At 42.2% G+C, this 27,463-nt stretch overlaps 1 protein-coding gene across 3 annotated transcripts in view; it reads left to right on the top strand.

The window, feature by feature from the left end:
• The first annotated feature begins 9,111 nt into the window (after positions 1–9,111).
• Positions 9,112–27,463, top strand: part of SNX24 (sorting nexin 24) — a 196,196-nt gene continuing 177,844 nt past the window's right edge. For all 3 annotated transcript variants that reach the window (XR_014056392.1, XM_081499033.1, XM_081499034.1), the window contains exon 1: positions 9,112–9,254. Coding sequence is in view for 2 of the 3 variants with exons in the window: in XM_081499033.1 (XP_081355159.1) it covers positions 9,195–9,254 (60 nt within the window). In the remaining variant the exon portion in view is untranslated. The remainder of the gene's footprint in view (positions 9,255–27,463) is intronic.

Below are 27,463 nucleotides of genomic sequence, written 5' to 3'. Positions count from 1 at the left end.
ACCTCTTTGTAAGCTGTTTCTTTTGCCATTTAAATACCTTCACATTTTTAAGTAGAATGCATATCCTGCTGTCATTTGAATCATCAGTTTTAGACATCATCCACTTATCTTTTTTATGGCAAATGAGAGTTTTTCTTTTACGCTACCCTCCATCTGCTTCATACACGCATCTCCCACTTCCAGTGTAGTTAAAGTTTTTGGTTAAATCAGTACTCGGTATTTTCACTTTAAATGCCTTACAAGTATTGTTCACTGCTGAAAGTTATATTTAATCATGATTGTCTTCTTTTTAAAAAAAACTTGAGAACAATACTGGAATTATATGATAACGGAAGGTAGTATACATAGAGTTGCATACTGTATACCTTGCTTCTCTTACTATTAACATGTTAGTGTAGTATATTTGTTACAATTAATGAACCAATGTAGTTATATTACTATTAACTAGCCTGTATGCATGCTGTCATGTCCAACTCTGAGACCCCATGGACTATCCTGCCAGTCGCCTCAGTCCATTGGATTTTCCAGGCAAGAATACTGGAGTGGGTTACATTTCTTTCTCCAGGGAATCTTCCCAACCCAGGCATAGAACCCGTCTCCTGCGTCTCTTGCACTGGCAGGCAGATTCTTTACCACTGAGCCACCTGAGAAGCCCATTATTAATTGGAGACCATGGTTTATTCAGATTGCCTTTGTTTTTGCCTGATGTCCTTTTTCTCTTCTAAGATTTCATGCAAGATACCACATTGCATTTAGTTGTCATGTCTCCTGTTACTCTTGGTTAAAACAGTTTCTTAGACTTTCCTTTTCTTCAATGACTTTACAGGTTTTTGTTGTTTTTCTTGAGGTAGAACATACTTTGATTTTTTTTTTTTCATTTGGCTGGTGCTTTTTTTTTTTTCAATGCCCATTTTTTCCATGTATTCCTATAGTACGTTTCCCACAAGACCACTCGGATCAAGTAATTCAACCATCCCGATTGCTTTCCCTAAGGCTTGCTCTCCTGAGGATTTTGGTTTTCTCTGAACTGATGCTCTCTGAGCATGTTGTATCTCTGGATTTGCCCTGAACTTTGGAATTGCCTGTACCTTTCTCCTGGGATCCATTCCCTATATCCTGGGTTTCATGCTTTCTTCCTTCTTGATTTATTCTCTTGTGTTGGAATAGTATGTTCTCCAGTAGCTTCTTCAGTTAAAAAGAAGATAATGGCAGAAAGTATGAAAACAGCTCTCACAACGTTCACCTCTTGAGTCAGACTGCTCTGGTCTGGACTGGCTATCTTTCACTGCCTGTTGCACAGAGGATCCTAAAGATTCCCTTTGCTTATCACCCTGGTTTCCTATTCTCTATAACCCACATTGTCCTCTTTCTTGATTTATTCCTTCATTTGGATAGATTTACAGTTCTTGAACATGATGCATAGAAACTTACTTTTGAGACTTTATTTTGCCTTCATCGTTGATTATTTAAGTGGTCATATGTTGGAAATCATTTTCTCTAGAATTCTGGAGACATTGCTGTCTTGTCTTCAACCTTGCAGTGTTGCTGTTAAGAATTCCAAAGCCGTTCTGCTTTCAGATCTTTTGTATATGAATTGTCCCTTCACCCCTACCCCTTTCCAGAATGTAAGATGTCACTTTTTACCTTCAGTGTTCTAAATCTCATACAGATTTGCTGTAGTATACATCTGTTTTCATCCTGTGTGAGTGCTTTCAATCTGGAAACACAAAATTCTGTTCTGGGCATTTTCTGGAGTTATTTCACTCATGATTTCCTCCCTCCTATATTTTCTTTCCTCTTTCTGGAAGACTCATTATTTGGATATTGGATGTTCTCGACTGATGATGTTTATTTTCTTATTTTGCATCTGTTATTTTGTTCTACTCGCTGAGTGTACCCTCATTTTCTAATTGGATTTAAGTAGCTGCTTCTTGTTTCACAGATGCAATGTCTTCCTGTATCTCTCTGAGGATATTCGTGATAGTTAAGTTTTTTAAAGTTTCTTTTTTCCTCCTTGTTTCTGTTTCCTCAAAATTAATTTTCTGTTTTTATCTCTCTTGCATGTTAGCTGCTTTCCTCAGATATTTGTTAATTTTTGGATGTCTTCTCAAGATTAGCAGTGGGAACTGAAGCTGATTGGAAGCTCTGTCAAACTTGTAAAAAAAATGTTTTTCCAGGTTTATTCAGGTATAATTGACAAAAACTCTGTTACACACACAGTCTAGCTGGCTATCAGGTCCTGCCTCATATGAAGGCCGCCAGCCTGTTGTTGGGTAGGGCTGTGTCCCAGTGGGGCTGACTGCTTAGGACTGGTGTTGACCTGCTCCTGGGTGGGTAAGCCCCTGGTGTTGGTAGGCTAGAGGGAGGATTCCAAAATGGTGCTTGCAGCATCAGTGCCCCCATGGTAGAAATGAGCTCCCCAGAATGGCTCCTGCCAGTATCTATGTTCTCAGGTGGAGTACCAGTTGCCTCCTGGTGCTGTATACCAGGTCCTCCAAGATCAGGAGGAGTGTCTAAGCCTCCTTTCAGATCGTTACCTCTGTGCTGGGACTTGGAGCATGTGAGAACTTGCATGTGCCCTTTAAGGAGGGTCTGTGTTTCCCACAGCCCTGTGGCTCCCATACGCAAGCCCCATTGGCCTTTGTAGCCAGCTGTTCTGAGTACCTGTCTTCCCAGGGTAGGACCTCCAGGCTGGGGAGCCCGGTGTGGGGCTTGCACCCCTCACTCCTAGGGGAGAATCTCTCCAGTTGTGATGACCCTCCCATTTGTGTTGTTGCCTACTCCAGGAAGGTGGGTCTTGACTGAAGCAACACTCTGCAAGGTCTCCTTGTGGGTCTGTCTTTATACTTTTAGCCATGGAAGGTCTTTTCCACTAGTCTTCAGATCATTCTCATCAATAATTGCTTGTAAATAGTTTTATGTGTGCCTGTGGGAGGAGCTGAGCTCAAGTTCTTCCTACTCTGCCATGTTGGCCACACCTATCGAATCTGAAAATCACTGAAGAGTGACCTCATTGGGCTGTTTGTAGGGAATTTCAATGTTGGTGTTTCTAGAGTTTTCTTCTCTTGGGCTCATCAGATTTCCCAGAGAGTATCTTCCACTTTCTTCCCTGGAAGGTAAAGGTATAGCTGCCAGCCTCTATAAGGTTTTAATACTCATCATTCAACATCTGTATGATCATGTGCCCCCAGGCCTGAACAATTTTTTGATAAAAATTCCCATGCCCTCAGGTGGGCAAGTCATTTTCCAATGTAAAGACTCTCTTTTTTACTCTCTCTCTCCAGGGAATATCCTCTGGAATTATGCCAAGGTGGAAGAGGGGATTGAAAGATTTTCCCACTCAACCTGCACTCAATCTTCCTTCTAGCCAACCTATCTCCCATTCTGGATGAGGTGTATCTTCTCTGTCCCCTCTCACTGAGCCTTTTGGGTATTGTCCTGTGTAAATCAGGCTGATTTTCAGCTTTCTCACTGCGGGCTTAAATTTGGCTTTTTCTTGTTTACCAGAATGGTTGCTTCTCATTCTTCTGCTTTCTAGTCTATGAAAATCTTTTTGTTGTTCTCTCTTCTCCTACTTTTCCTATCTTTATGGGTTTGTTTGTTTTTTTAAGGAGAAATTCCTTTTAGTTTTACTGGGGCTAGAAGAAGCAGTGAAATTAATTATGTATGTTCAATTTGTTACCTTAACCCAGAAATCCTAACAGTTTTTTTTTTTAAGTACAACATAATATTCATAGTGTAAGTACACCAAAATATTTTTATCCATAACATGACAGAATTCTTTTCTCTGCTCACAGTTATGTGGCAGCTAACCTCCACTAGAGCCCCGATTAATTCTTGCCACCTGAGACGCAAGCCATTGTATAGTCCCTCCTACACTGAATAGACTAACCTTTGTAAGCAGCAGTATATTGCAGAAATGATGGAGTGTAAATTCTTAGGGTAGGTGTAATCTTCACCCTGAGCTCTTTCGGATTTTTTGCTTTGGAGGAAGCCTCTGTCTCTAGGGAGAGGTCCGAGTGGCCAGGAGCTGAGGCCTCCTGCCAACAATCAACGTTAACTTTCAAGGCATGTGAGTGAACCATTTTGTCAATGGCTCCTGCAGCCCAGTAGACTCTTGAGATGACTGTAGCCTGGGTATATGTCTTGTCTGCATCTGAACCTGTTCCCATATTCCTGGACCAACAGAAACTGTATAATAAGTACTTCTTGCTTTAAGAAGCTAAAATTTGGGGATAATTTGTTACTCGATAATAGATAATTTATACAGCTTTTTTTTTTTTTTGGTCTGCTTGCATTCTTCTGGAAATTGCCTGTTCACACTGTGTCCATTTTTTATAGTGCTATTAAATTATCTATTCTTTACACATAAAATGTACACTAATCCTTTGTTCTACATGTTGCAAATATCTTTTCAATTTATTGAGCATTTTTTAACTTAATGATCTTTGTTTTACATTAATTTAAAACCCTTATTTAGCCTTATATAGTATAATCTTTCCTCCAAAGTCTGTTTTGGTTTTTGTAATAAGATTTTGTCTACCTTGAGGTGTTTTACAGTTCTGTTTTTCCACAGAGCTTTTTTACTACACGTGGAATTCATTTTAAAAATAAATTTTACTTTTCTTTCAGGTGGAGAGCCAGTTATTCATAAACTATTCATTACACCATTTATTTTATACTATTTTTAACATTTACTAAAACTTTAGTATTTAAAATATTTATTAAAACTATATCAGCCCTCAGCTATTTATTGAATAGCTTTTTTTTTTTTTTATCCTCATGGCTTTGAAATACCATTGTTGTTTCATATTATGTTCCTATATATTAAGGAATCTATTTCTGAGCTATTTGGTTCCCTTCGTCATGTGTCTAATTTTAGCTCCCCTTCTTCATTTGTCTAATTTTGCTCTGGGATCATACTGGTTTAAATACCATGACTTTATAATATGTTTTGATGTCCTACAAATTAACTTATCCTCTCATTCTTTCTTTCCTTTTTTTGTTCAAACCTGCCCTGGCTATTCATTTTTCAAACAAGCTTGTCCCTTCGCTTAGCATGTTGGTTATTTGATTGTATTAGCTCTATAAATTGTTTTGGTGAAAACTTACCCAAATAAAGCAACAAAATATTGATTCTTCTCATTCAGAAATGTGATATAACTATTTTCCAACTTTCTTTTGTGTCCTTGCATAGCTTTTTAGTTTTCTTCATATAAATCTTGAGTGTTTCTTAAATTTATCTTTAGAAATTTGTAAGTTTTTAATATTGTTATTCATAAAACTGTTTGGTTTTTCCCTGTTATTTTCTAATTAGTTAATGTTGGTGTGTGTAAGCAAGTTATTGTCTATGAAATCTATTGATGCCTATGTGATAATTTACTCCCTGGCACCTTATGAAACTTTTATTCTAACAAATTTTTAGTTGATTCTGTTTTATGTATTTAGATTGTTTCATCTACAAATAACTTTAGTTTTATATATTCCAATCCAGTGTCTGTACCTGTTTATTTTGCTTTTCTTATTGTATTGAGTGGGGCCTCCAGCAAAATGTCAAACAATAATTGTGATAAAGTTATTAATACTATTCTTATGCTTCCTCCTGTGATTTTAATGGGATATTTGCTGTAGGGTTGTGGTACTTTTATCAAATTAAAGCTGTTTGTTTGCGGTTTTTTTGCTGTTTCTAAGCTGTTAAGAATTATTAGGAAGAGGTGTACTGACTTATTAATGTTGCTTCAGAATTTACTGGCGTACTCATTTATCTTTGTTCTTTTCTAATCTGACAGTGTTGAGATACATATCACATATTTTATAATGTTTAACTGTCTTTATATATCTGAAATAAATCTTGTTTGGTCATGATATGCTAGTCTTATAATAGAAAGTTGAATAAGTAATATATTTTAGATAGATATTGGTCAGGACTTATAAGTTGGTATTTAAAGCAGTTTATCATTAAATTTGCTGAAATATTTACCTAATACTAGATGTTGTATTTTCAGTGCACGGATTTCATACTCTGATTCCAGCAGAATTTTTTTCTCTCTTCTTTTTCCCCTCTCCTCCCCCACCCTCCCCCCACCCCTGCAGTGGAAGTGCAGAGCCCTAACCACTGGACTACCAGGGAAGTCCATATTCTTATGTAATGTGTTTGCCTTTATTAACAGATATTAAGTATACAACTTCTTATCTAGTATTTGCCGTGTATTTTTATTAATGTTGTGAGAAGATACTATTTAGCTGACCTGTCAGAGTGTAGAGAAGATATGTAAGAACATCAGGATAATACATTGGCTATGTTCTCTTACTTTAGTGCTATTCTCTTCTTTCCTTTATAGTGGTTACCCACAGAACTTGATTAGAAATTTACCTCTTCTAATTATTAGCTAGAATAATAATTAGCTCAGCTGGTAAAGAATCCACCTGCAATGCAGGAGACCCCAGTTCAATTCCTGGGTCAGGAAGATCCCCTGGAGAAAGGATAGGCTACCCACTTCAGTATTCTTGAGCTTCCCTGGTGGCTTAGATGGTAAAGAATCCGCCCAGGTCAGGAGACCTGGGTTCAATCCCTGGGCTGGGAAGATCCCCTGAAGAAAGGAATGGCTACCCAACTCCAGCATTCTTGCCTGGAGAATTCCGTAACAGAGGAGCCTGGCCAGCTACAGTCCATGGGGTCACAGAGTCAGACACAACTGAGTGCCTTTCACTTTCAAGTTTATAGTTATTTAACTTCTCTGAGCTTTAATTATGCCATCTGAAATAACTGAAATAACAGTTACAGCTGAGGTTTTAGACCCTCAAGAACACACCTGAGAGCCTGTATGTATTTTCAGCAAGGCAAAATTAAATTATACACAGCTACTAGTAGAATACAGCAAAAAAGAAGAAGAAGAAAAGATTCATTTGGACCACTTGTCAGATCTTCTTGGACCCATACATTTCTGACTCTTAAATTCAAAGCTAAATAGGTGAGCTATGCCGCCAGACAAAAATACATATGACAGGCTACTAGCAGGCTGTTGTGAAAGGATCATATAAAAGTCATATTAAAAGTTTGATCAGCAATCTCAAGGATTTTATGATTACACAATCCTCATTTACATTGCATTCTTGAGACCTTAATAACCTGTTTCAACCAATCTTGAAATTGTTTCTAGGGGTGGAGTCTGCTGTCATCAGTAGCCATTATGTTAAAATAAAAACAGGAATACTACTTCTTGGTCCTTCAAAGTCCTACTGTGGATAACACTTCCTCACACAAAGCTTAAATGAGACATGGGATGTAATAACATCCCATGTGGTAACTGCTGCATCCCATTGGTTTTGTAAAGATGAGCATTTAAATGCTTATATAAAACTTTGAAGAAAAATGTGCCTAGCAATATACCACGAAGGGGATAAAAAATTTTTTTTAAATACTTTCTCTAGAATCTAGGGGGTAAGGCAGGTAAGTACATGGCACAATACAGTGTGATACAGTCACAGAGGCCAAGGGGAACCTACAAGCTGGGCTCTGAACCTGGGCAGTGTGGCGCCCACAGAGCTACTTGGTCACATCTGGAGGTGTTGGCCAGTGGAAGAAAAGAGGAGGGCTAGTCTTCACAGGGCCCAGCCTATGGGGTTCTGAGGGGCAGACACAATCTGGAGCTGCAAGTGTGTGGGTGAGGGCTTCACCCTGAGGGTAAGGTCCACATCAGCCAAGTTTTTAAAGCAAAAGGCCTGATTAGTCCTTTTTTCCATTACTAAGATCTCATCATAAACTTAAGAGTTTCAAGCTGAAATGCCCCCCTGGCCTCAAGAGCAAACTAGGCGCAGCCATTTACCTGCAGCCCAAGAAGCTCTCTGTACAACTCACCTTCAAGTTTCTATTCTGTTCCCTGCTCTAACCTAAGAAGGAAACTCGTGGTTTGCAAAGGTGACCTGATAACCACATTGCTCAACTGGAGCATTTCTATCTTTCACGTACTTTCAGGTAATTAGCTTCTGGCCCGAGGGGCACATTCCAGCCCTTGCTTTTCTTTTTTTTCTCTTTCTTCTATTTTCTCTTAATAGTTAAGAAACTATCAGTTCAGTTCAGTTCAGTCGCTCAGTCGTGTCCGACTCTTAGCGACCCCATGAATCGCAGCAAGCCAGGCCTCCCTGTCCATCACCAACTCCCGGAGTCTACTCAAACCCATGTCCATCGAGTCAGTGATGCCATCCAACCATCTCATCCTCCGCCGTCCCCTTCTCCTCCTGCCCCCAATCCTTCCCAGCATTAGGGTCTTTTCCAATGAGTCAGTTCTTCGCATGAGGTGGCCAAAGTATTGGAGTTTCAGCTTCAACATCAATCCTTCCAATGAACATCCAGGACTGATCTCCTTTAGGATGGACTGGCTGGATCTCCTTGCAGTCCAAGGGACTCTCAAGAGTCTTCTCCAACACCACAGTTCAAAAGCATCAATTCTTCGGCGCTCAGCTTTCTTCACCGTCCAACTCTCACATCCATACATAAGAAACTATACCGACAGCATTTTAGAACTGGAGCAAGAAGTTGGAATGTTTGTGTCCGTGAACAGCCGACTTTCGGGCTCTCTAATATAGCCTGTATTCTGTGGTTCGACGGCTAACTCAGAACTAGACGCTAAATTCTGTGGTGCGACGGCTAACTCAGAACTAGACACGGACCCTGGCATCGAAGAGGAACAGTAAAGTCTTGGTAAAAGTAGTGCAGGGGTTCGCTGCTGTTCATGCCAGCCGAGAGTTAAAGCGAAAACTCAACCAACCAAAACAAAATCCAGAAGCTCCATGCTTTTCTGTTCCTTGTCTTGCGATCTGTTACTGGTGGTGTCTTGCAAACTGCAAACCCAGTGCCTGCTCGAGCCTCCAGGGCAGGGAGCGCCGGGGTGCGGCCCTGTCCCCGGCGCGGTGGCGCGCACACCCCTTTTCTGCAGACTCACAGGTTTCCAGGCCCCGCCTCCTCCGGGCCCAGCTGATCTCCGCCGCCCTTCAGGCCTGGAACCTAGGCGCCGTGAGACAGCCCCAGGCAGCCCTGGGAGCGGCGGGCGGCGGAGGAGCCTGGCCGGAGCCGCGCGGTCTCCCGATCCCGCGGGCTCCGGGAAGGGAGGCGGGGCGGCCGGGCGGGGGGCGGGGCGGCGGCCGCGGCCGTGAGCCCGCCCCTCCTCGCCCTCCGCCGGCCGGCTGGCGCGACCATGGAGGTCTACATCCCGTCCTTTCGCTACGAGGAGAGTGACCTGGAGCGGGGGTACACGGTAGGTCCAGACAAGGCCCCGCGAGCCGGACCTGCGGCTGCCGAGCCCGGGAGGTGCCCCCGGCCGCCGCCGCCCCTGCGCGGGGTTGTGTGTGTGGGGGGTGGATTCCTTCTCTCCCCTCCCTCCCCTCTCCTCCCCTCCCCCGGCCCACTGGGACGGCTGCGCCCGGGCGCGGTTGTCAAGGAAACGGGCGCCCCCTCCCTGGCGCGGCGGCGGCGGCGGCGGGCTCCCGGGGCTCCCCGGTTTGGTCCCTTCCCCCTCCCAGCCCCGCTCCCGGCCTCCGGGCTGCGGCGCCGGGAGTCGAGTCCTCGGACGCGGCGCTTGCCGTTCTCCCCGCCGCCCGCCCCCTGGAGCCCGGGATGGGCTCCACTGGTTCTGGCTCAGCTGCCCTCTCGGTCCAGACGAGTGGCTTTTGCGGCTTTTTGGCTGGTGCTGTTGGTTTCCAAGTTCGGTAGGGATTCATTCAGATGGAATACATGCTCATTAAGAAAAATAATCATCTGTAGAATTTATTCGCCGAAGTGAACACATGTGTTGCTTTTAGATGAATTCCAAAGTTGTTTGCTGTTTCTAGTTCTGCAGTGCCATGAAATGGAAAAGTCAGGTATTCACTGAGCACCTGTTCTATCCCTAGGAGGACTGCGGTCTCAGGCGTGAGAAACAGGGTCCCTGTTTTCACTAGTGGAGGAGTGGCGGGGAGGGCAGGGAGCATGCCTGGAACCTCTGGGTAGTAAGTTTAGTATGTGAACAGTTGATTTCCCAGTGAACCCAGACATCTTCATCTAGACAGTCATTGCTAGACGGAGAAATGCCTCACCCTGGAGTTGACCTTGGACAATTTTATTTCCATTTAGAGAGCTGGTAGGCTTTGAAGGGACTTGTGTTGGGCACTATGAGGGATTTTTATTTTATTCACTTCTAATTCACTCGCTAAACTCCAGTTGCATTAATTTGACAGAGCAGTATTTTAATCTCTGTCTTCTCTAAAGATTGTTGGGTTTTGGTCACAGCTTATTTGGACCCTTGTTTTTTCATAAAGAGGATTAAATCACCCTCTCAAAGGAATTTTTAGAATTAAGAGTAGTGACTGAAAAAAGAAAATCCGAGAAGTATGTGGGTTTCTAGAATTAGTAGATTGCTGGGTCCATGTACCCCCAAAACAAGTACTCAAAGTCCCTTCCCTTGGTAGGGGGATGGGGAGACTCCAACCAAGGGACAGCTGAGCTCCGTGGCCATTATCTATATAAACAAATGAATTATGAATTTGATTAAAAATATTCCATATCTTATTTTTAAAGGGAGGGGGGTAATGAGTTTGAATCTGAACCTATTTAGGCTTTTTCCTTAGGCCTAAACCCTTGGCTGTCTTTCATTCTTTCAGGTGTCTCACCTGTTCCCTCAGCCCCAGTCAGCATCAACAGTCACGGAAGGCCTTCCATCTTCAGGGCATTCTTTAAGGATCTGGAGATAAAAAGGCTGCTTGTCACAGCCCTTGGTCTCAGTAGTCCAAGCTAAAAGTTAATTACCTTCTCAAATAAGCACTTAAGTGAATCAGAATGATTGATTTTCTTCCATTAGAGGGTCTGTGTTTTTAACCCAAGTTTTTGTGTTTCTTTTTTTACTGGTGTTATGGCCAGCCATGTGCCAGACTCCAGGTTGTGAATTAAACTGATTTGGAAGGCACCTTTGTCTTGGTAAACTTGGTAGTTAGAAGATTGCTTCTGTGAGGAGGGTTTGTGTGCTTTTTAAAAGTTTACTTCAAAAAACAATCCTAATGTATTTAGGTTGGTAGCAGTTTGTTACTAATGCAAGTAATTTTTTTCTTTTGTGAGTTTGTGAAGCAGATACTTTGTATCCTTGGCGTAACAGTTTTGTAATTGTTTGGCAGTGTATTCATTCAGCAGGTATTAACTGAAGTGCCTGCTTGTGTCTCTATTCTGGATGCTAGGAAGGTGAATAGTAGTTCACCTTCTTACAAAAACCCGGAATTTAAAAGTTTAATCTCAGTTCTAATCTCAGTTTCCTAGGTAAAATCATGTATGTGCGTGCGTGCTAAGTTGCTTCAGTCGTGTCCAATTCCTTGCGACCCCATGGACTGTAACCCTCCAGGCTCCTCTATCCAAGGAATTCTCCAGACAAGAATACTGGAGTGCGTTCGCATTTCTTCCCAACCCAGGGATTGAACCAGACTCTCTTAAGTCTCCTGCATTGGCAGGCAGGCTCTTTACCACTAGCGCCACCTGGGAAGTCTCCAAATAACGTATATTTTACTGTAAAAGGTACATTTTTACTTTAGTGACTGTGCTTTAAATTTAAGAAATATTAAATTGCAATCTAACAAATTCAGTGATAGGACATTTTAAGTAGAGGATGATTTCCCCTCCTTGCTTCTTGTCCCATGCCCTCAGAGATAAGGCATAGAGACTTTCCCCCATGCTATGAAAACATGTTTTTTCTTTTTTAGAATAAATACCAAGATTTCACTATAGCTGTCATCATATAACTTACAGATATCTTTCAGTGCCAATATGGACAGGATTGTATCTTTCTTAGTGGTAGCAAAGGGATATTTCATGGAAGGAATGTACCATAGTTAGTTTACATAAATCTCTGCTGATGGCCATTGACATTTGCTTCTAATTTTTTAGTAACTATGTCATATATGTTGAAATAAGACATCCCTATACATGCCTTTTTATGCAAACTACTAGGATTTCTGTAGAACCATAAATAGAAGGGGTACTTCTGGGCCTCTAAGTTTTTATCAGTATTGCTCAAGCCCTGTTATTCAAACAACACATGCAAAGTTATACTCTGTGTCCAAAGTAATTTACCTTTAAAGAGTGAATGTTTGCCCTTTGATTATTGAACTATTTACTGTGGGCCTGCACTGCATGCGTTAGGTGGGGAACTGAATGGTGGAAGGATCTTGTTCCTTCCTCTGGGACTCTCAGCCCATCCTGCAGGGGCCAGGTGGGGAAGAGTTAGGGTGCTAATGTCAGCTGGAGTCTTGAGGAAGAGGAGGAACTGGTCAGTTCTGCTCTGCCTTAGGGTGGTGTGTTGGGGGTGGGGGAAGGGTGCTCAGGAATGCTGACTTTTGAAATCTGATGAGGTTTTTGCTGGGATTGTGAATTCTAAAAAGAGGAAGTGCAGGGCAAAATTTCTTCACCCAGTGAGGAGGGAAAAGGCATTTTAAACTCCCAGATTCACCAAAACAAATAGACAAACAAAACAACAACAAAAAGGACACTTCTACATCATTGTAGTTTACAAAGAAGCAGGAAAGGATATTGTAACTAAATGCAGGTCAACCCTTCCCACCCCGCTCCCACCCTCCACTGTGTGTTTATTTACTATCTGTTCCCGTTCTAAGCTATAAGCATCTTGAGGCTAGGAGAGTGTCAGTCTCCTATGCTTATCCATGTTGTCCTGGGCTCATGGATATTGTCCAGGGTTTACCCATAGTTAAAATATACTATAAATAGTGAATGATTGAGTCTTCTGATAGAAAGTCAGAAGCCCAGTGATCCTGAGGTGTGAAACAGCGCCTGGAGTTGGACCAGGCTGGTGCCTAGTGATCCCTGATGGAGAGAGGTGTGGAGAGACCAGCTCGCTAGCCTTGAGAACCGTAAAGGGGTATGGACTTCAGCTTCAGACCGTGGGACCTCGTTGCTGGAGTTTTAAGGAAGGAAGTAACATGATTAGCTTTGCATTTAGAAAGATGGCCCTGGAGCATTAATCATGGAGGAGATGCTTGCAAAATGACCAGAAAGGAGAGGATGAGGCTGAACTAAGGCAACTGGGCAGGGAAGGGGGAGGTCTTACAGGAATCCCCAGGGTCTGGTGACTAGATGTGAGGCAGCAGAGTGACTCCTGCGAACAGGGGTGCCAGGGACCAGAAAAGAACTGGTGCACAGTCAGTTTCATTTGGGGGCCTGCTGGGCCTTTTTGTGGCAGATGAAGCTATTTTGTTTTGGAATTCAGGATACATAGAGAGGTCAGGGCTAAAAATATGGCTCCAGGGGGTCTTTTAGCATCAAAGATGGAAAAAACCATATAAGTTGATGCTCTGGACTTCCCTGGTGGCTCAGACGATAAAGCGTCTGCCTATAATGCGGGAGACCTGGGTTCGATTCCTGGGTTGGGAAGAACTGGAGAAGGAAATGGCAACCCACTCCAGTACTCTTACCTGGAAAATCCCATGGACAGAGGAGCCTGGTAGGCTACAGTCTATGGGTTGCAAAGAGTCGGACACTACTGAGCGACTTCACTTCCCAGGAAAAGCACGTAAAAGTGAGGAAGGAGGCAGGACTGAAGGTGAAGTCCTTCTCAGCACAGCAGCCAGAGCAACAAGGAAACCCAGGGGTGTGAGGCAGGAAGAGAAAGAAGAGTAGATGCTTTATAAGGAGCACAGTGCTGGATGTGACTCTATGGCCTTTCCAGGAGAGGATGGAGCACAGTCCCTTGGACATGAGAGTAAGCAGGTCCTGGGTGCTCATCCTATAGGCTAGAATTGATATTTTCCATTTTCAGATACATGGTTGGTAAAAACAAAATGTGCTTCCCTCATAGCTCAGTTGGTAAAGAATCTGCCTGCAATGCAGGAGACCTGGGTTCAATTCCTGGGTCGGAAAGATCCCCTGGAGAAGGAAATGGCAACCCACTCCAGTATTCTTGCCTGGAGAATCCTATGGACAGAGGAGCCTGGCAGGCTACAGTCCATGGGGTTGCAAAAGAGTTGGACACAACTTAGCGACTAAACAACAACAAAAGTGGATACTAGTACAGGCATACCTCAGAGTTATCCTCAGAGTAGCTTCCACCTAGTGACAAAATGGTAACATGTTTCAGGTTTAAAAAAACAAAAACATTGTATTCTACAACATCCAGAGGAAGAGAGGATGCTTCTTCAGAGCAAGGGCACTTTTCTTTCTTTGTATCTCATTATCCCTAGCTGGTTCCTCAACTGGTACCTTTGCCGGGGGGATTCTGTGTGCTGACTGGCTGTCTTCACTATGTTTCATTACAGTCACCATGGCAAGGATAAGTTAACCAGATGGAGGGAAAATAGTTAGGGGGCATCTCTGGAGCTGGGAATGAGGTCAGTTCATTCCGGCCACCTAACTCTGTAGATACCGCAGTGGGAGAAGGTCAGAAGGATGGTGAAGCCACAATGCCCACAACAGTATCTTCCAGTCACCCTTTCCTTATAAGCATCTTTGATGCTGAAGGCCTCTGTGTAACAAGGGCATAGCTGGCACAGTGCCTCACGCATAGTAAACACATAGCATAAGCGAACATTAAACATGTTTTGAGTGATTAAGCCAAGCATGTGTAAGATATGTTCCTTACTCTGAAAGACAAGACACGCAGTTTGAAAATATTCCTGACCATTAACAAACAGGATGCTACATTCACTTGGAAATTCAAAATTTTACAAGACGATTGAATTCTGCAAGGATGATGCTTAGAAATTGATCGATTCTTTTCAAATAAGCTTTTGATTTTGAAATAATTTTAGATTTTCAGAAAAGTTGCAAAATTAGTACCAACAGTTCCATATACCCCTCACCTAGTTTCCTTTTAACATCATCCATTGCCATGGTAATGTCAAAACAAGGAAACTAGCATCAGTACCTTGTTAACTAACTAATCTCCAGACTTTTTGGATTTCACCAGTTTTTCCACTCATGTCCTTTTTCTGTTCCAGGATCTCATCCAGGATACCACAATGTATTTAGTTCTGTCTGCTTTGAAATGATACTGTGTTTGTAGTCCCAAGTTGTATAGCACACTGTCTCTAAAAAGGAGGCAGGTGTGTTATTAGATATGAACCTGTATGGATTAAATCAAATTCTGATTATTTCAGATGCTTCCTTGGAAATTTGTGCCATTTGGCAAAGCCCAATTGACAATATTCCACCAGTTTATGACAGAAGCGGACACAGCATCGCAATGAAAAGCACAGGCTATGGAGGGACGCATGCTGTGTGCCTCAAATCTTGTTCTCAGTGTTTAGTCCAAAGCCGGACTTTGAGCAGGCTTCTTAATATCCCTATGTCTTATTTTCCTCATTTGTAAAAGAAAATACTATGGGGTTCTTTGGTGGCTTAGTAGTGAAGAATCCGTCTGCCAAGGCAGGAGCTGTAGGTTCCATCCCTGGGTCGGAAAGATCACCTGGAGAAGGGAATGGCAACGCACTCCAGTATTCTTGCCTGGAGAATCCCATGGACAGAGGAGCCTGGAGGGCTACAGTCTGTGGGGTTGCAAAAGAGTTGGACACAACTTAGCGACTAAACAACAACAAAAGTGGATACTAGTACAGGCATACCTCAGAGTTATCTCAAGTTCAGTTCCAGGTTACCACAGTAAGGCAAATATCTCAAAAAAATTTAGTCACACCAATGCTTTGACTTCCCAGAACTATAAAAATTACGTTTGCACTCTGCTGCTGCTGCTGCTAAGTTGCTTCAGTCGTGTCCGACTCTGCGCAACCCCATCGACGGCAGCGCACCAGGCTCCCCTGTCCCTGGGATTCTCCAGGCAAGAACACTGGAGTGGGTTGCCAGTTCCTTCTCCAATGCATGAAAGTGAAAAGTGAAAGTGAAGTTGCTTAGTCGTGTCCAGCTCTTTGCGACCCCATGGACTGCAGCCCACCAGGCTCCTCTGTCCACAGGATTCTCCAGGCAAGAGTACTGGAGTGGGTTGCCATTTCCTTCTCCAGTAGTCTATTAAGTGAGCGGTAGTATTATGCCTAAAAAAACAATTTATACACCTTAACTAAAAAAATACCTTACTGCTAAAAATGCTCACCTTCATCAGAGCCTTCAGTGAATGATAATCTTTATGCTGGTCGCAGGTCTTGCCATGATGTTGATGCCTGCTGACTGATCGGGAGTGATAGTTGTTGAAGATTGGGGTGCTTTGCCTATTTCTTAAAATAAGACAACGATGAAGTTTGCTGCGTTGATGAACTCTTCCTTTCATGAATGATTTCTCTCCAGCCGGCAATGCTGTTTGATAGCATTTTACCCACAGAACTTCTTTCAAAATTGGAGTCAGTCCTCTCACACCCTATTGCTGCTTTATCAACTCAGTTTATGTCATTTTCTAAATCCGTTGCTATCATTTAAACACTCTTCACAGCATCTTCACTGAGAGTAGATTCCATCTCAAGAAACCACTTCTGTTGCTCATAAGAAGCAACTCCTCATGTTTATATCTTATCATGAGGTTACAGCAGTTCAGTCGCTTCTTCAGGCTCCACTTCTAGTTTTCTTGCTGTTTCCAGTACATCCACAGTGACCTCCTCCACTGGAGGCTTGGACGTCTCGAAGTCATCCATGAAGGGTTGGAATCGCTTTCTTGCAGACATCTGGTTATGTTGATGTTTTGACTTCTTACCATTAATCATCAATGTCCTTAATGGCATGTAGAATGGTGAATCCTTTCCAGAGGTTTTCAGTTTATTTTGCCTAGCCAGATCCATCAGAGAAATCACTGTCTATAGCCGCTATAGTCTTAAAAATATGTTTCTTAAGAAATAAGACTTGAAGGTTGAAACTACTCCTTAATCCATGGCACAGGCTATAGACAGATGTTGTGTTAGCGGTCAGGAAAACAGTATGAATCTCTTTGTCTATCTCCATCAGGGTTTTCGGTGACCAGGTGCGTTGTTAATGAGCAGTCATATTTTGAAAGGAATCTTTTTTTTTTCTGAGCAGTAGGCCTCAACAGTGGGCTTAAAATATTCGGTAAGCCATGTTGTCAACAGATGTACTGTCCCCTTGGCTTTGCTTTTCCGTTTAGAGAGCACAGGCAGAGTAGACTTAGCATAATTCTTAAGGACCCTAGGATTTTTGGAATAATGAAGGAGCATTGGCTTTATCTTCAGTCACCATTTGCATTAGCCCCTAACAAGAGGATCAGCCTGTCCTTTGAAGCTTTGCAGCCAGGCCTTAACTTCTCCTCTTTAGCTATGAAAAGCCCTAGATGACATCTTCTTCCAATAAAAGGCTGTTTCACCTGCACTGAAAGTCAGCACCTTCATTCATTATCTTAACGGGATGTTCTGGATAACTTGCCGCAGGTTCTATATCAGCGATTACTGCTTCACCTTGCACTTTGATGTTATGGAGATGACTTCTTTGCTTCAGCCTCATGAACCAAACGCTGCTAGCTTCAAACTTCTCTTATGCAACTTCCTAACCTCCCTCAGCCTTCACAGAACTGAAGAGAGTTGAGGCCTTGTTTGAATTAGGCTTTGGCTTAAGAGAATGTTGTGGCTGGTGTGATATTCTCTCCAGACCATTACATCTTTCTCCGTGCCAGCAGTAAAATTGTTTACCTTTTTTAATCATTTGTATGTTCACTGGAGTAGCACTTTTAATCTCCTTCAAGAACTTGTCCTTTGCATTCACAAGTTTGGTTAGCTGTCTGGTGTAAGAGGTCTAGTTTTTAGCTTATCTTGGCTTTCAGCATACTTTCCTCACTAAGTTTTCATCATTTCTAGCTTTTGGTTTAAAGTGACAGGTGTGTGACTCTTTCTTCCACTTGTACACTTAGAAGCTATTGTAGGATTTTTAATTAGCCTGATTCCAGGTTATGTCTATTGTGTGTGTATTGCTGTGTCTCAGGGACTAGGGAGGCCCAAGGTGAGGGAGAGAGATGGTGAATGGTCAGTTTGTGGAGCAGTCAAATGTAACATTTATCCGTTAAGTGTGCTGTCTTATCTGGGCACAGTTTGTGGTGCCCCCAAACAATTGCAGTAGTAACATCAAAGATCAGTGATCACAGATCACTGTAGTAAAAATAATAGTAGTGAAAATGGTTGAAATATTGCACAAATTACCAAAATGTGACACAGGCATGAAATGAACAAATGCTGTTGGAAAAATGATGCTAATAGACCTGTTTCACATAGGGTTGCCACAAACCTTCAATTTTTTAAAAATGCAATTTATGCAAAGCCCAATAAAGCAAAGTGCAATAAGACGAGGTTTGGCTGTACCTACTTTGTAGGATGGTTTAAGGATGGGGAGAGAATCTTTACAAAGTACAAGTAATGGTGTCTCTAGCTATGTTCATGATTTATTCATATTATTTCAAGTATGAACTGCCTTGAAGTCTACTTTTAAAAAAAAAAGTTATTTAATGTGAATTAATAATGTAAACCAAAGTCCAGAATAAATATTTGTGCTATATAAGACAAACTCTTTGCAGATACTTTGAAGTACTACGGAAGGAACAGTTACATTTAACCAACTCATATTCTTATTACAGCTTTTGACTGTGTGTTCAATTCAGATTTAGTTTTCTAGCCTTATTTACTACATGTTTTTTTTTTCCCTTCAAGATCCTAGCCACTAATATCTTTACATAAATGTTAGGATGTCTTCTGGAGGACAGGGGGATACACATTTCCCGTCTTCTCCATTCTCTTCCATTCCCCACTGCATCTCTCCAAAACAAGTGAGTCATCAGGCTCATACCTGGTATTCTTATGATGGTTTTGCAAGTGTTCATTCAGATTTTTAATGCAATTTCCTGTTATTTTGCTTTATATGTATCTGTTCTAATTTTCAATTGTTGTATGTCTTTGTTAACTTCCTTGCTTTCTAGCATAACAAGATGTTCCCAGTAAATCTTTTACCTTTCCAGCCCCAGATCTGGAATTAGCTTTTTCTCTAATGGTGCCTGGTTCCCTTTAGTGGGAAATGATTCAGGGACCACGAGATACATACAGTCAGCTTTCTGGGTATCTGTGGGCTTCGCACCCATTCAGCCAACCAAAACCTTTTCACAGTTTGTTGAATCTGGATGCCAAATGGGCCACTATGGAGAGCTGATAGTGTTCCCTGTACTGTGCCCTTTTATGTGAAGGACTTGAGCATACACGGAGTGTGAGGTTGGCTGGGGCTCCTGGGCTTCCCCCAGGGCTTCCAAGGGCTGACTGGGTTTGTGGAGATTTCTAGACCTTTTCTGTGGTCAAAATAGGAATTTATCTTCTTAGTCTCTTGTGCCTTCAACTATGTCTTCTTTTTCCCACACTAAAAGTCTCAGTACAGTTGTCCCTCGTTATCTGTGACCCGTTGGTTCCAGGATCCCGTCTGCATACTCAGGTTCAAGGATGTTAAGGCCCTGTGGTCAGCCTCTGATAACCCCAACTAGCTACCCATTCTCATTTTATTTTATATTCTTGTTAAGTGTTAAAGTGTTAGTCGCTCAGTCATGTCTGACTCTTTGCAACCTGAGAATGTAGCCCACAAGGCTCTTCTGTCCATGGAATTCTCCAGGCAAGAATACTGAAGTGGGTAGCCATTCCCTTCTCCAGAGGATATTCCCCACCCAAGGATCAAACCCAGGTCCTGGGCATTGCAGGCAGATTCTTTACTGTCTGAGCCACCAGGGATGTTTAAAAATTAATTTTGTTTTGCACTTGTGTAAAGTAGCTGCTGCATCAGGTGTATCTGCTGAAATCTAGCTTCTGTTTGTGTCCTCTTCACCCTAAGAGGGTGCCATCAATGATCATTAAGAAAAAAGTTATGGTTTATCCTTATATTTCGAATATATATGCACAATACAAATATACTTGTTCCCCTACTCTTTTTCTTAGATTAAACAGTAGGACACGAAGACATCTTCCTCCTGCCTTTTTTTTTTAATGTAACAGTATATCCTGGAGATGACCCCACGGGCATGTGTGGAGATACTGCGTTCTTTTCTATAGCTCTTTGCTTTCTGTTGTTGGCTACATCATGACCCTTGTGCATATTCTTTTTGTATGTTTGTCAGTGTCTCTTTAGACTCCTAGCTGTGGGTTATGAGATCAAACGGCAAATGGGTATGTAATTTTGCCAGGTATTGTCAAATTCCCTTCCTGGGATTGTGTGACTCTGCACTCCCATAGCAGTTTATGAGAGTGCTGGTTTCCTCACAGGCTTGCCAACTGAGTATGTGGTCAGGCTTTTGGATTTTTGCCAATCTGATAGGCGCACAGTATCTCCTGTGTAGTTTGGTAGCTGAATTCTGATGACTAGATTGGGCGTATTTGAAACATTCTTGTGTCTCCTTCTAGTTGCCGCCCCCCCTCCCCCATCCCCCCCCCAGCCAATAAGGGAGTATTGTGGGTATTTGAAATACACTGTTGTCCTCTCATTGATTTTTATTTAAAACACAGATTAGCCCAGGTTTTCACCTTATAGTTTTTATTCTAAGGTAGAACCAATATATGGGTTGAGTCTCACCATCTTCTTTTTCTTAGTTCTTCAAATTTAGATAAATTTAGGAATTTAGAAGTTGTTTCAGAAACTGTGAGCTTCTCTCTCTTCTATACCTTCCATGTTCTCTGTACCTTGCTGCTGCTGCTGCTAAGTCGCTTCAGTCATGTCCAACTCTGTGCGACACCATAGACGGCAGCCCACCAGGCTCCGCCGTCCCTGGGATTCTCCAGGCAAGAACACTGGAGTGGGTTGTCATTTCCTTCTCCAGTGCATGAAAGTGAAAAGTGAAAGTGAAGTCACTCAGTCATGTCTGACTCTTAGTGATCCCATGGACTGTAGCCTACCAGGCTCCTCCATCCATGGGATTTTCCAGGCAAGAGTACTGGAGTGGGGTGCCATTGCCTTTTCCTGTACCTTGCTAGTGGAACTTAATCTTATTTTCAAAATTACACAAACCAACAGTATTACATATCCCCATATCCCCACAGTATTACACAAGCCCAGTAGAGCAGAAATTCTTGTTATGTGCCTCTCCTCTCTCAGGCAATGCACTAGTATTGAGGGGGCAGGGTAGCTGACATCAAGCTTGCCCTGGAAGGATGATGGAAGGTTTGCCAGTTTGAGAAGGGGAGGAAGATCATTTCAGGTTCAAGAAAGGGCCTGGGGAAGGATGAAAAGTTTGAGTGGTTGTAAGGAGGGTAGGTGGCGGGGGCTGGACTGGAGTTTGAAGGTTGGATTGAGTGGTTTAGTATCGCTGTAGATGCCCAGATAAAATGTTGTCCTGGAAGCACTACAAGTAATGAGAGTATTTGTTTGCTTTTAAGAGAAGAGAAATATCAGAGGAACAAATAACCAAAAGCATATGATAAGATAGTCTCACTGGTAATTAAAGAAGGGCAGAGTTGAAAATTAGGTTTTTGGTGTTTTTTTTTTTTTTTTTTGTAATTCCAATAGGCAAAATGAAAAAGGTTGATAAAAACCAGTACTGATGGAAATAGGGGTGAGGGGAGACAGGTTCTTTACTGTCTATTGGACAGACCTCTCTGAAGGGGCAAAAAACATGAAGATATCTGTGTCCCATGTGAATGCTCACCGAAGGGCACCTCAGCAGAGGAGGATTTTAGTAGTAGCTGATTCAAGTCAGCTTCTTTCCCCAGCCACCCCTTTCATCCCTAAGGAGCTTATGAACAAGCAGCCATGGTGGCAGGGATGGAGGTTGTGCATGACCTTCCATTCACCAAGGCCAGCCTGGCTACAGCCACTGATAAGTGCTAACCTATCATTGCTTTGCCCTGTTGGAGAGGTCTGGCCACATGTCCTTCCTCACATGTCCTTGTCATCATTTTCCAATCGTGTTCTTTCCAGTTCTCTGATCATCCAGCCAGATCATTGCTCACAATCTATGAATCGGTATGTGGTAGCATGGAAGGTAACATCTGGTTATTTCTCCTTCCTAGCTAAGTGAACCACCAAGTGCATTGCCCACAGTTCTACTTATGGAATAATTAGAATTATTCTAATTCTTAGGGTGGGTCTCCCTTCACCAGTGTTGTCCCTGGGCGTCCCTGAAAGGGGCTTATATTGTCGCAGGTGTCCATTTTCAGGTAATGCCTGCCTTTGGTGCAGGACCATCTGTCATCATCGTCATCATTTAGTCACTAAGTCGTGTCTGCCTCTTTGCAACCCTATGGGCTGCAGCATGCCAGGCTTCCCTTTCTTTCCCGAAGTTTCATGTCCATTGAGTCTGTGATGCCATCCTACCATCTCATCCTCTGTCACCCCCTTCTCCTCCGGCCTTCAGTCTTTCCCAGCATCAGCATGTTTTCCAATGAATCACTCTTTGCGTCATGTGACCAATGTATTGGAGCTTGAGCCATCTGTAGACCAGGCTCGAGCCTTTTCTTCCTCTATCACTTGATCATGAGGAATTCCCCCCCAAGAGGCCATAGGTTAGACTAGGAGACAGAATGTAGTATAGCTGGAGTGGGAACCATGGGCCATTTGGGCCACTTCTTCAAGTAACTTGCTTGGACCTTCACAGCCTTCTTGGGCATCTGTACCACTTTCGTTTGATGGTGGAGTGTTGCTGTGTGTGCCCAACATTGTAGCCTGGTGAGTCAGGTAACACCCAGTTCATGAGGAACAGCTCAAGGTGCTTGGTAACTTGGTCCATGACTAAGTGTGCAGGCTTTGCTCAGGCTCAGTAGCAGGTAAAGAGCTGCTTCTCAAAGGAAGAATTGGTATCCACAGAGGGTGGCAGGGCTTTGCTCTAGAATCCTAAAGGCCTGTGCTGTGATGAGCCTACAAGGTCCTGCCAAAGGCTCCAAACATCGTCCCCATGTGTTCCTGCCCTTCTGGCACCATTGAATATGCTGGATCATCATGGAAGTGGCCGAGCGGGTTGAACAACAGTAGGACCGATTGCAGAGCCCCCCCTTGTTCTGGGGTCCACTCAAAACTAGCAGCTTTTTAGGTCAGTGGTAAAGGGACCGGGATATGTTGTGTCCAAAATCCAAAGAGGCCCATGACATTATAGAGGGCAACTTGTTTTACTCAATCCGCCAGTTTAAATATTAATCTCATCCCAAAACACTTTCATAGAAACACCTAGAGTAATGTTTAACTGGATATCTGGGGACTTCATGCTAAAATTTACCATCACATTTCCTTCTAAAAGTAAAATCAGACACTTCATCCGTATATAAACATTGTGATGTTGTTCTCTTTTGTTGTAGTTCAGATGAAAGTAACATGAGAAAATGAGCTCTTATATTTTATTATCTGAGGTTTGTTTTAACCTATGATTTAGTCCTTCCTGCAGTTGGAAAGTTTGCTCTTCAAATACATACTGTGGAAAGTTTGTACCTCCATTTTTGAAAAGTGATCATAGTGCAGGGAATAAAAGTTTATAGAGATGGTCTGCTTTCCTTGTTTATTGTTAGTGAACAATAAGATCCCATTGTCAGTAAAAATTGATGGCTGCAGCTTCCAAACTATTGAGCTTGTGCTAATAAATGCAACAGTTGTCCATAATTTGGCGGTAAATGACCTTTAAATGTAGATGTTTACAGAGACTGTCCTTGGGGAACAATTTAACTTCCAAATGACACCCATGAGTACTTGTTATCATTTAAATATGCTTCCTTTTGTCAATAGCAGAATAACAAATACTGGTTAGATTTCTAATGTTGATTCAGATACCAGGAAACCTGCTGAATAAATTAGTGTACATTTGATTTATATTGACCAAAATTTTTTACACTGTTGTGTTACAGGTCAAGGTGACATGCATTTGAATGCATTTAGAGCAGAGGTCATGCTTGACTGACATGAATGCTTACACTGTTTTTAATTAACTTTTAAATATTATCCTAAAATTCCTTCTCAACTACCAATTATTAGGTAGAGGATTGAAATTAACTTAGGACACTGGTGGACACCTCATTTTAAAAACCAATAGTCTTGATCTCTCCCATAAAAATTATTGGAGTAAATTATTGCTACATTTTATCTTATAATTTCTAGGGAAGTTAGATCTGATTTTTTTACCATAGACTCTGAATTTATTGTCTGTAGGTTTTCCATTGACGGTTTTGCAGAAATAATCTGAGATAGCATGGAGAACATTTGGTAAAGTAATGAACGAAGTCTTATGTAGTACACGGAGTACTTTATCACGGAAATACATTTTTTTAGTTCCATGAACTTTTTTTTTTTTTTAACTGATGTCGTTGTGTGTGCCTGAAGGAGGGATGGTTTTCATGGTAAAGATGTGGATTAATTTTGTCAGCCATTCATTAGTAGTCCAAAGTAGTATATGTTTTAGAGAAGCTTTAATCAACACATGACTTGCTCTTTGAGAGAATATCTTCATAATGAATGCTGCTTCTTTTGCATATAAATATTGCTGGAAAGAAAGCATTTTGTTTTCAGTGTAGTTTTTTTCACTTATGTCCCTTGTAAGAAGGTTTACATAATTCAGAAGTTTAGAACTGAAATGTGCAAAGGTTTTTATTCTTCTAAACTGTGAAGATTTGTTATCAATCAAAGAGTGTGCTTTGGGAATTTTGCGATAACCTTCTGAGCTTTGCTTCTCAAGGAAAAGGAGCCCAAAGCTCCTCTATTTTAAGACTTTTCATGTGAACATTTACAGCTGTAAGCAGAACTACCCTCTAGAGCAGCGGTCCCCAACCTCCGGGATTTAATGCCTGCTGATCTGACCTTGGAGCTGATGTAATAATAATAGGTATAAAGTGCACAAAAAATGTAATACACTTGAATCATCCTGAAACCATTCCTCCTGCCCTCACCCATCACCATCTGTAGAAAAATTGGCTTCCAGGAAACTGATCCCTGGTGCCAAAAAGGTTGGGACCCCTGGTCTAGAGCAAAGAGGATAACAGCTCTGCCCGCCGCCAGTGAATGGCAGAGTCCTGGGATGTCGGGTTAGTTTCAGCCACAATGTAGCTTTCCGCCCGGGTTTCAGTGCCAGAACAGCTTCAACCTCATATAGTCAACAAGGGCAGAAGTGACAGTGTTGAAAATGTGAATAAGTGAGAAAAGGAAGTGGAGATAATAAAATTGAAAGTGATGAGAGAATGACCCATGTTCCCTGTGTGTATGAGATGAATCACTCAATAGTAGGAATGATTCGGAAGGACTGAGGGGAGAGTCAGGCAGCATTACTCGTAAGTGGACAGACACTTGTGACTGACCGATGGGAAGACTGGGGTGTCAGCAACAACCTCGGGACAAGGCAGGGAGTTGGAGAAAAAGGCCAGTGGTTGATGTGACAGTGCTGCTGGTGAATGCCGGGATGCTGTCCAAATGAGGGATTGAACTTCTGGTGCAAATAATTAGCTGCTAAAGCTGTGGTGCTCAGCTCTTGCTGCACTTTGGAATCACCTGGAGATCTTTATAAGCTAGAGATGCCCGGGTCCCACCCTTGGAGTTAGATAGGTCTGGAGCGTGGGTTGAACACTGGAATTTTTTGAAGTCCCCTGGGTGATTCTAAACTCCCTAGAAATGTCCCCACAATGCTTGTAGAGATCACTAAGGCAGGTCACTTGCCCCAGCACATCTTAATAGCAGAAGTCATTGGTTCTTAAGAGAAATTTCAGGCTCCACTCCCAGAGATTCTCAGGTGTAGCTAAGGCTCAGGCTTTGGTAGGTTGAGCCCTTCAGGTGATTTTAATTTGTAGCTAAGCCGGCAAACTATGAAGTAGCTGGTTTTGAAAAAGACGCCCTGTAGAGTGTATATTTAGCATGAAGGAGAAACATCAGGTTTGTTTTAAAGCTTTAAAGGCTAGTTTACCTTCCGATTCAGCCAAAGTGCACCTATGACTGAGTGCTTAAAACCCTCTTAAGTCTTTGGATCCACGAACAAATGAACTTAAGAAAAGCTTTCGTGACGTCAGCAAGTTTGAGGAACTTCTATGGAGTTACTAGCAAGCTTTGGAGTGAGACGGATCTGGTTCCACATTCTGACTTGTAACTTTCCAGCCAGGGAACTCGTCATCACCCTCCCTGGGCTCTCTAAATTGCTGGCTTCAGTTTCCTCTCAAGGACTCCATGTGAGTACCGCACACTGTCTGTGTGGGGCAGCTATTGTTATTTCTAATCCTTCTAATAAAATTTTTGCCAGTAGAGTTTAATATGTCATCGTGTATTTTACCTTGCTTTCATCTTTTAGAAAACTTTTTCACCTTTGAGTAGTTTCGTATTTTATTCACCGTTTTAAATGAATGATTGTTTTTTATTTATCTTAGATTTTTATTGTATTTATTTATTTACTGATTTACAATGTGTTAGTGTCAGATATACAGCACAATGATTCAGTTATATATATATATTCTTTTTCAGATTATTTTCCCTTATACGTTGTTACAAGATATTGAGTATAGTTCCCTGTGCTATACAATAGGTCTTTGTTGGTTATTTATTTTATATATAGTAGTATGTATATTTTAAACCCAAACTCCTCATTTATCCCTCTCCCTTTTCCCTCTTGGGAACTATAAGTTTGTTTTCTATGTCTGTGGATCCATTTCTATCTTGTAAATAAGTTCATTTGTATCTTTTTAAGTGAACTAATTTTCAAAAGCATTATCAATAGACCCTTGCAGTGCTTTCAAATTAGAGAATGATATCTAAAGTGTGCTTGTCACCCCATATGTAAAAATAAATGAAGAATGTTGATTATGTGGTCAAACAACCAATTTTTACAACTGCTGTCTATTGACTGATCACTGAGTGCCTGATGAAATTCCAGCCCCTCTCCTTCACCGTAGTCTCCTAACAGTGTTTGCAGGTAAAGCTGAATTCTTTCCCTTCTTTCACCTGGTATAAGAAGGTCTTTTTCTAAGAAGTCAGACAGCCAAAGCTAAATCTGTGTTTTAGCACATGGCTCTGACCTGGTAGTGGGGCTGGGCCAGTCCCCACTCAGCCCCATTCTTGTACTTTGCTCTGAGCAGAAGTAGAACTTTTGACTTCTGACTCATCAGCTTTAGCCGGGTTCAGATGACGCCAGTCTGAGTAAATGTCATTATAACCTGGAGTTTTGTGTTAGAAGCTGTTTCTGCAGCCAGGGTTTGCTCCTTCAGTGAGTTCTGGGTCTAGAAAAGTTCTGTGGAGTTCATCTTTCGGTGATATAGAGGATTCTAAATGCCTGGCTGCTGAGGCTGACAGTCTGCTTCACTGGAAGCTTAGGTCAGAGTTCATGTGATTTAGGGTGAGCATGTCTGTGTACAGGGTGCTGTGCTGGCGGGGAGAGCCCAGCACAAGTAGCAGGCACAGGCCAGAACTGTGAGAGGGGGTGATGGGTGAGGGCTGGGGAAGCAGTCATGGAGATGTGGAGTGTGAGGCTCAATTTCATCAGCCCTAGTATTTACTTATACTCATTTATTCAGTAGAAGTTCTTCTTTTTTTTTTTTCTTTTGGCTCTGAGGCTTGTGGAATCTTAGTTCCCTTCCCTGACCAGGAATTGAA

The sequence above is a fragment of the Giraffa tippelskirchi genome, chromosome 6 (genome assembly GCF_054371585.1).
Source record: "Giraffa tippelskirchi isolate mGirTip1 chromosome 6, T2T-mGirTip1v1.2.pri, whole genome shotgun sequence".
NCBI classification, from domain to species: domain Eukaryota; kingdom Metazoa; phylum Chordata; class Mammalia; order Artiodactyla; family Giraffidae; genus Giraffa; species Giraffa tippelskirchi.
Note: the sequence above shows the minus strand (reverse complement) of the source record. Positions and strands in the feature narration are given on the sequence as shown.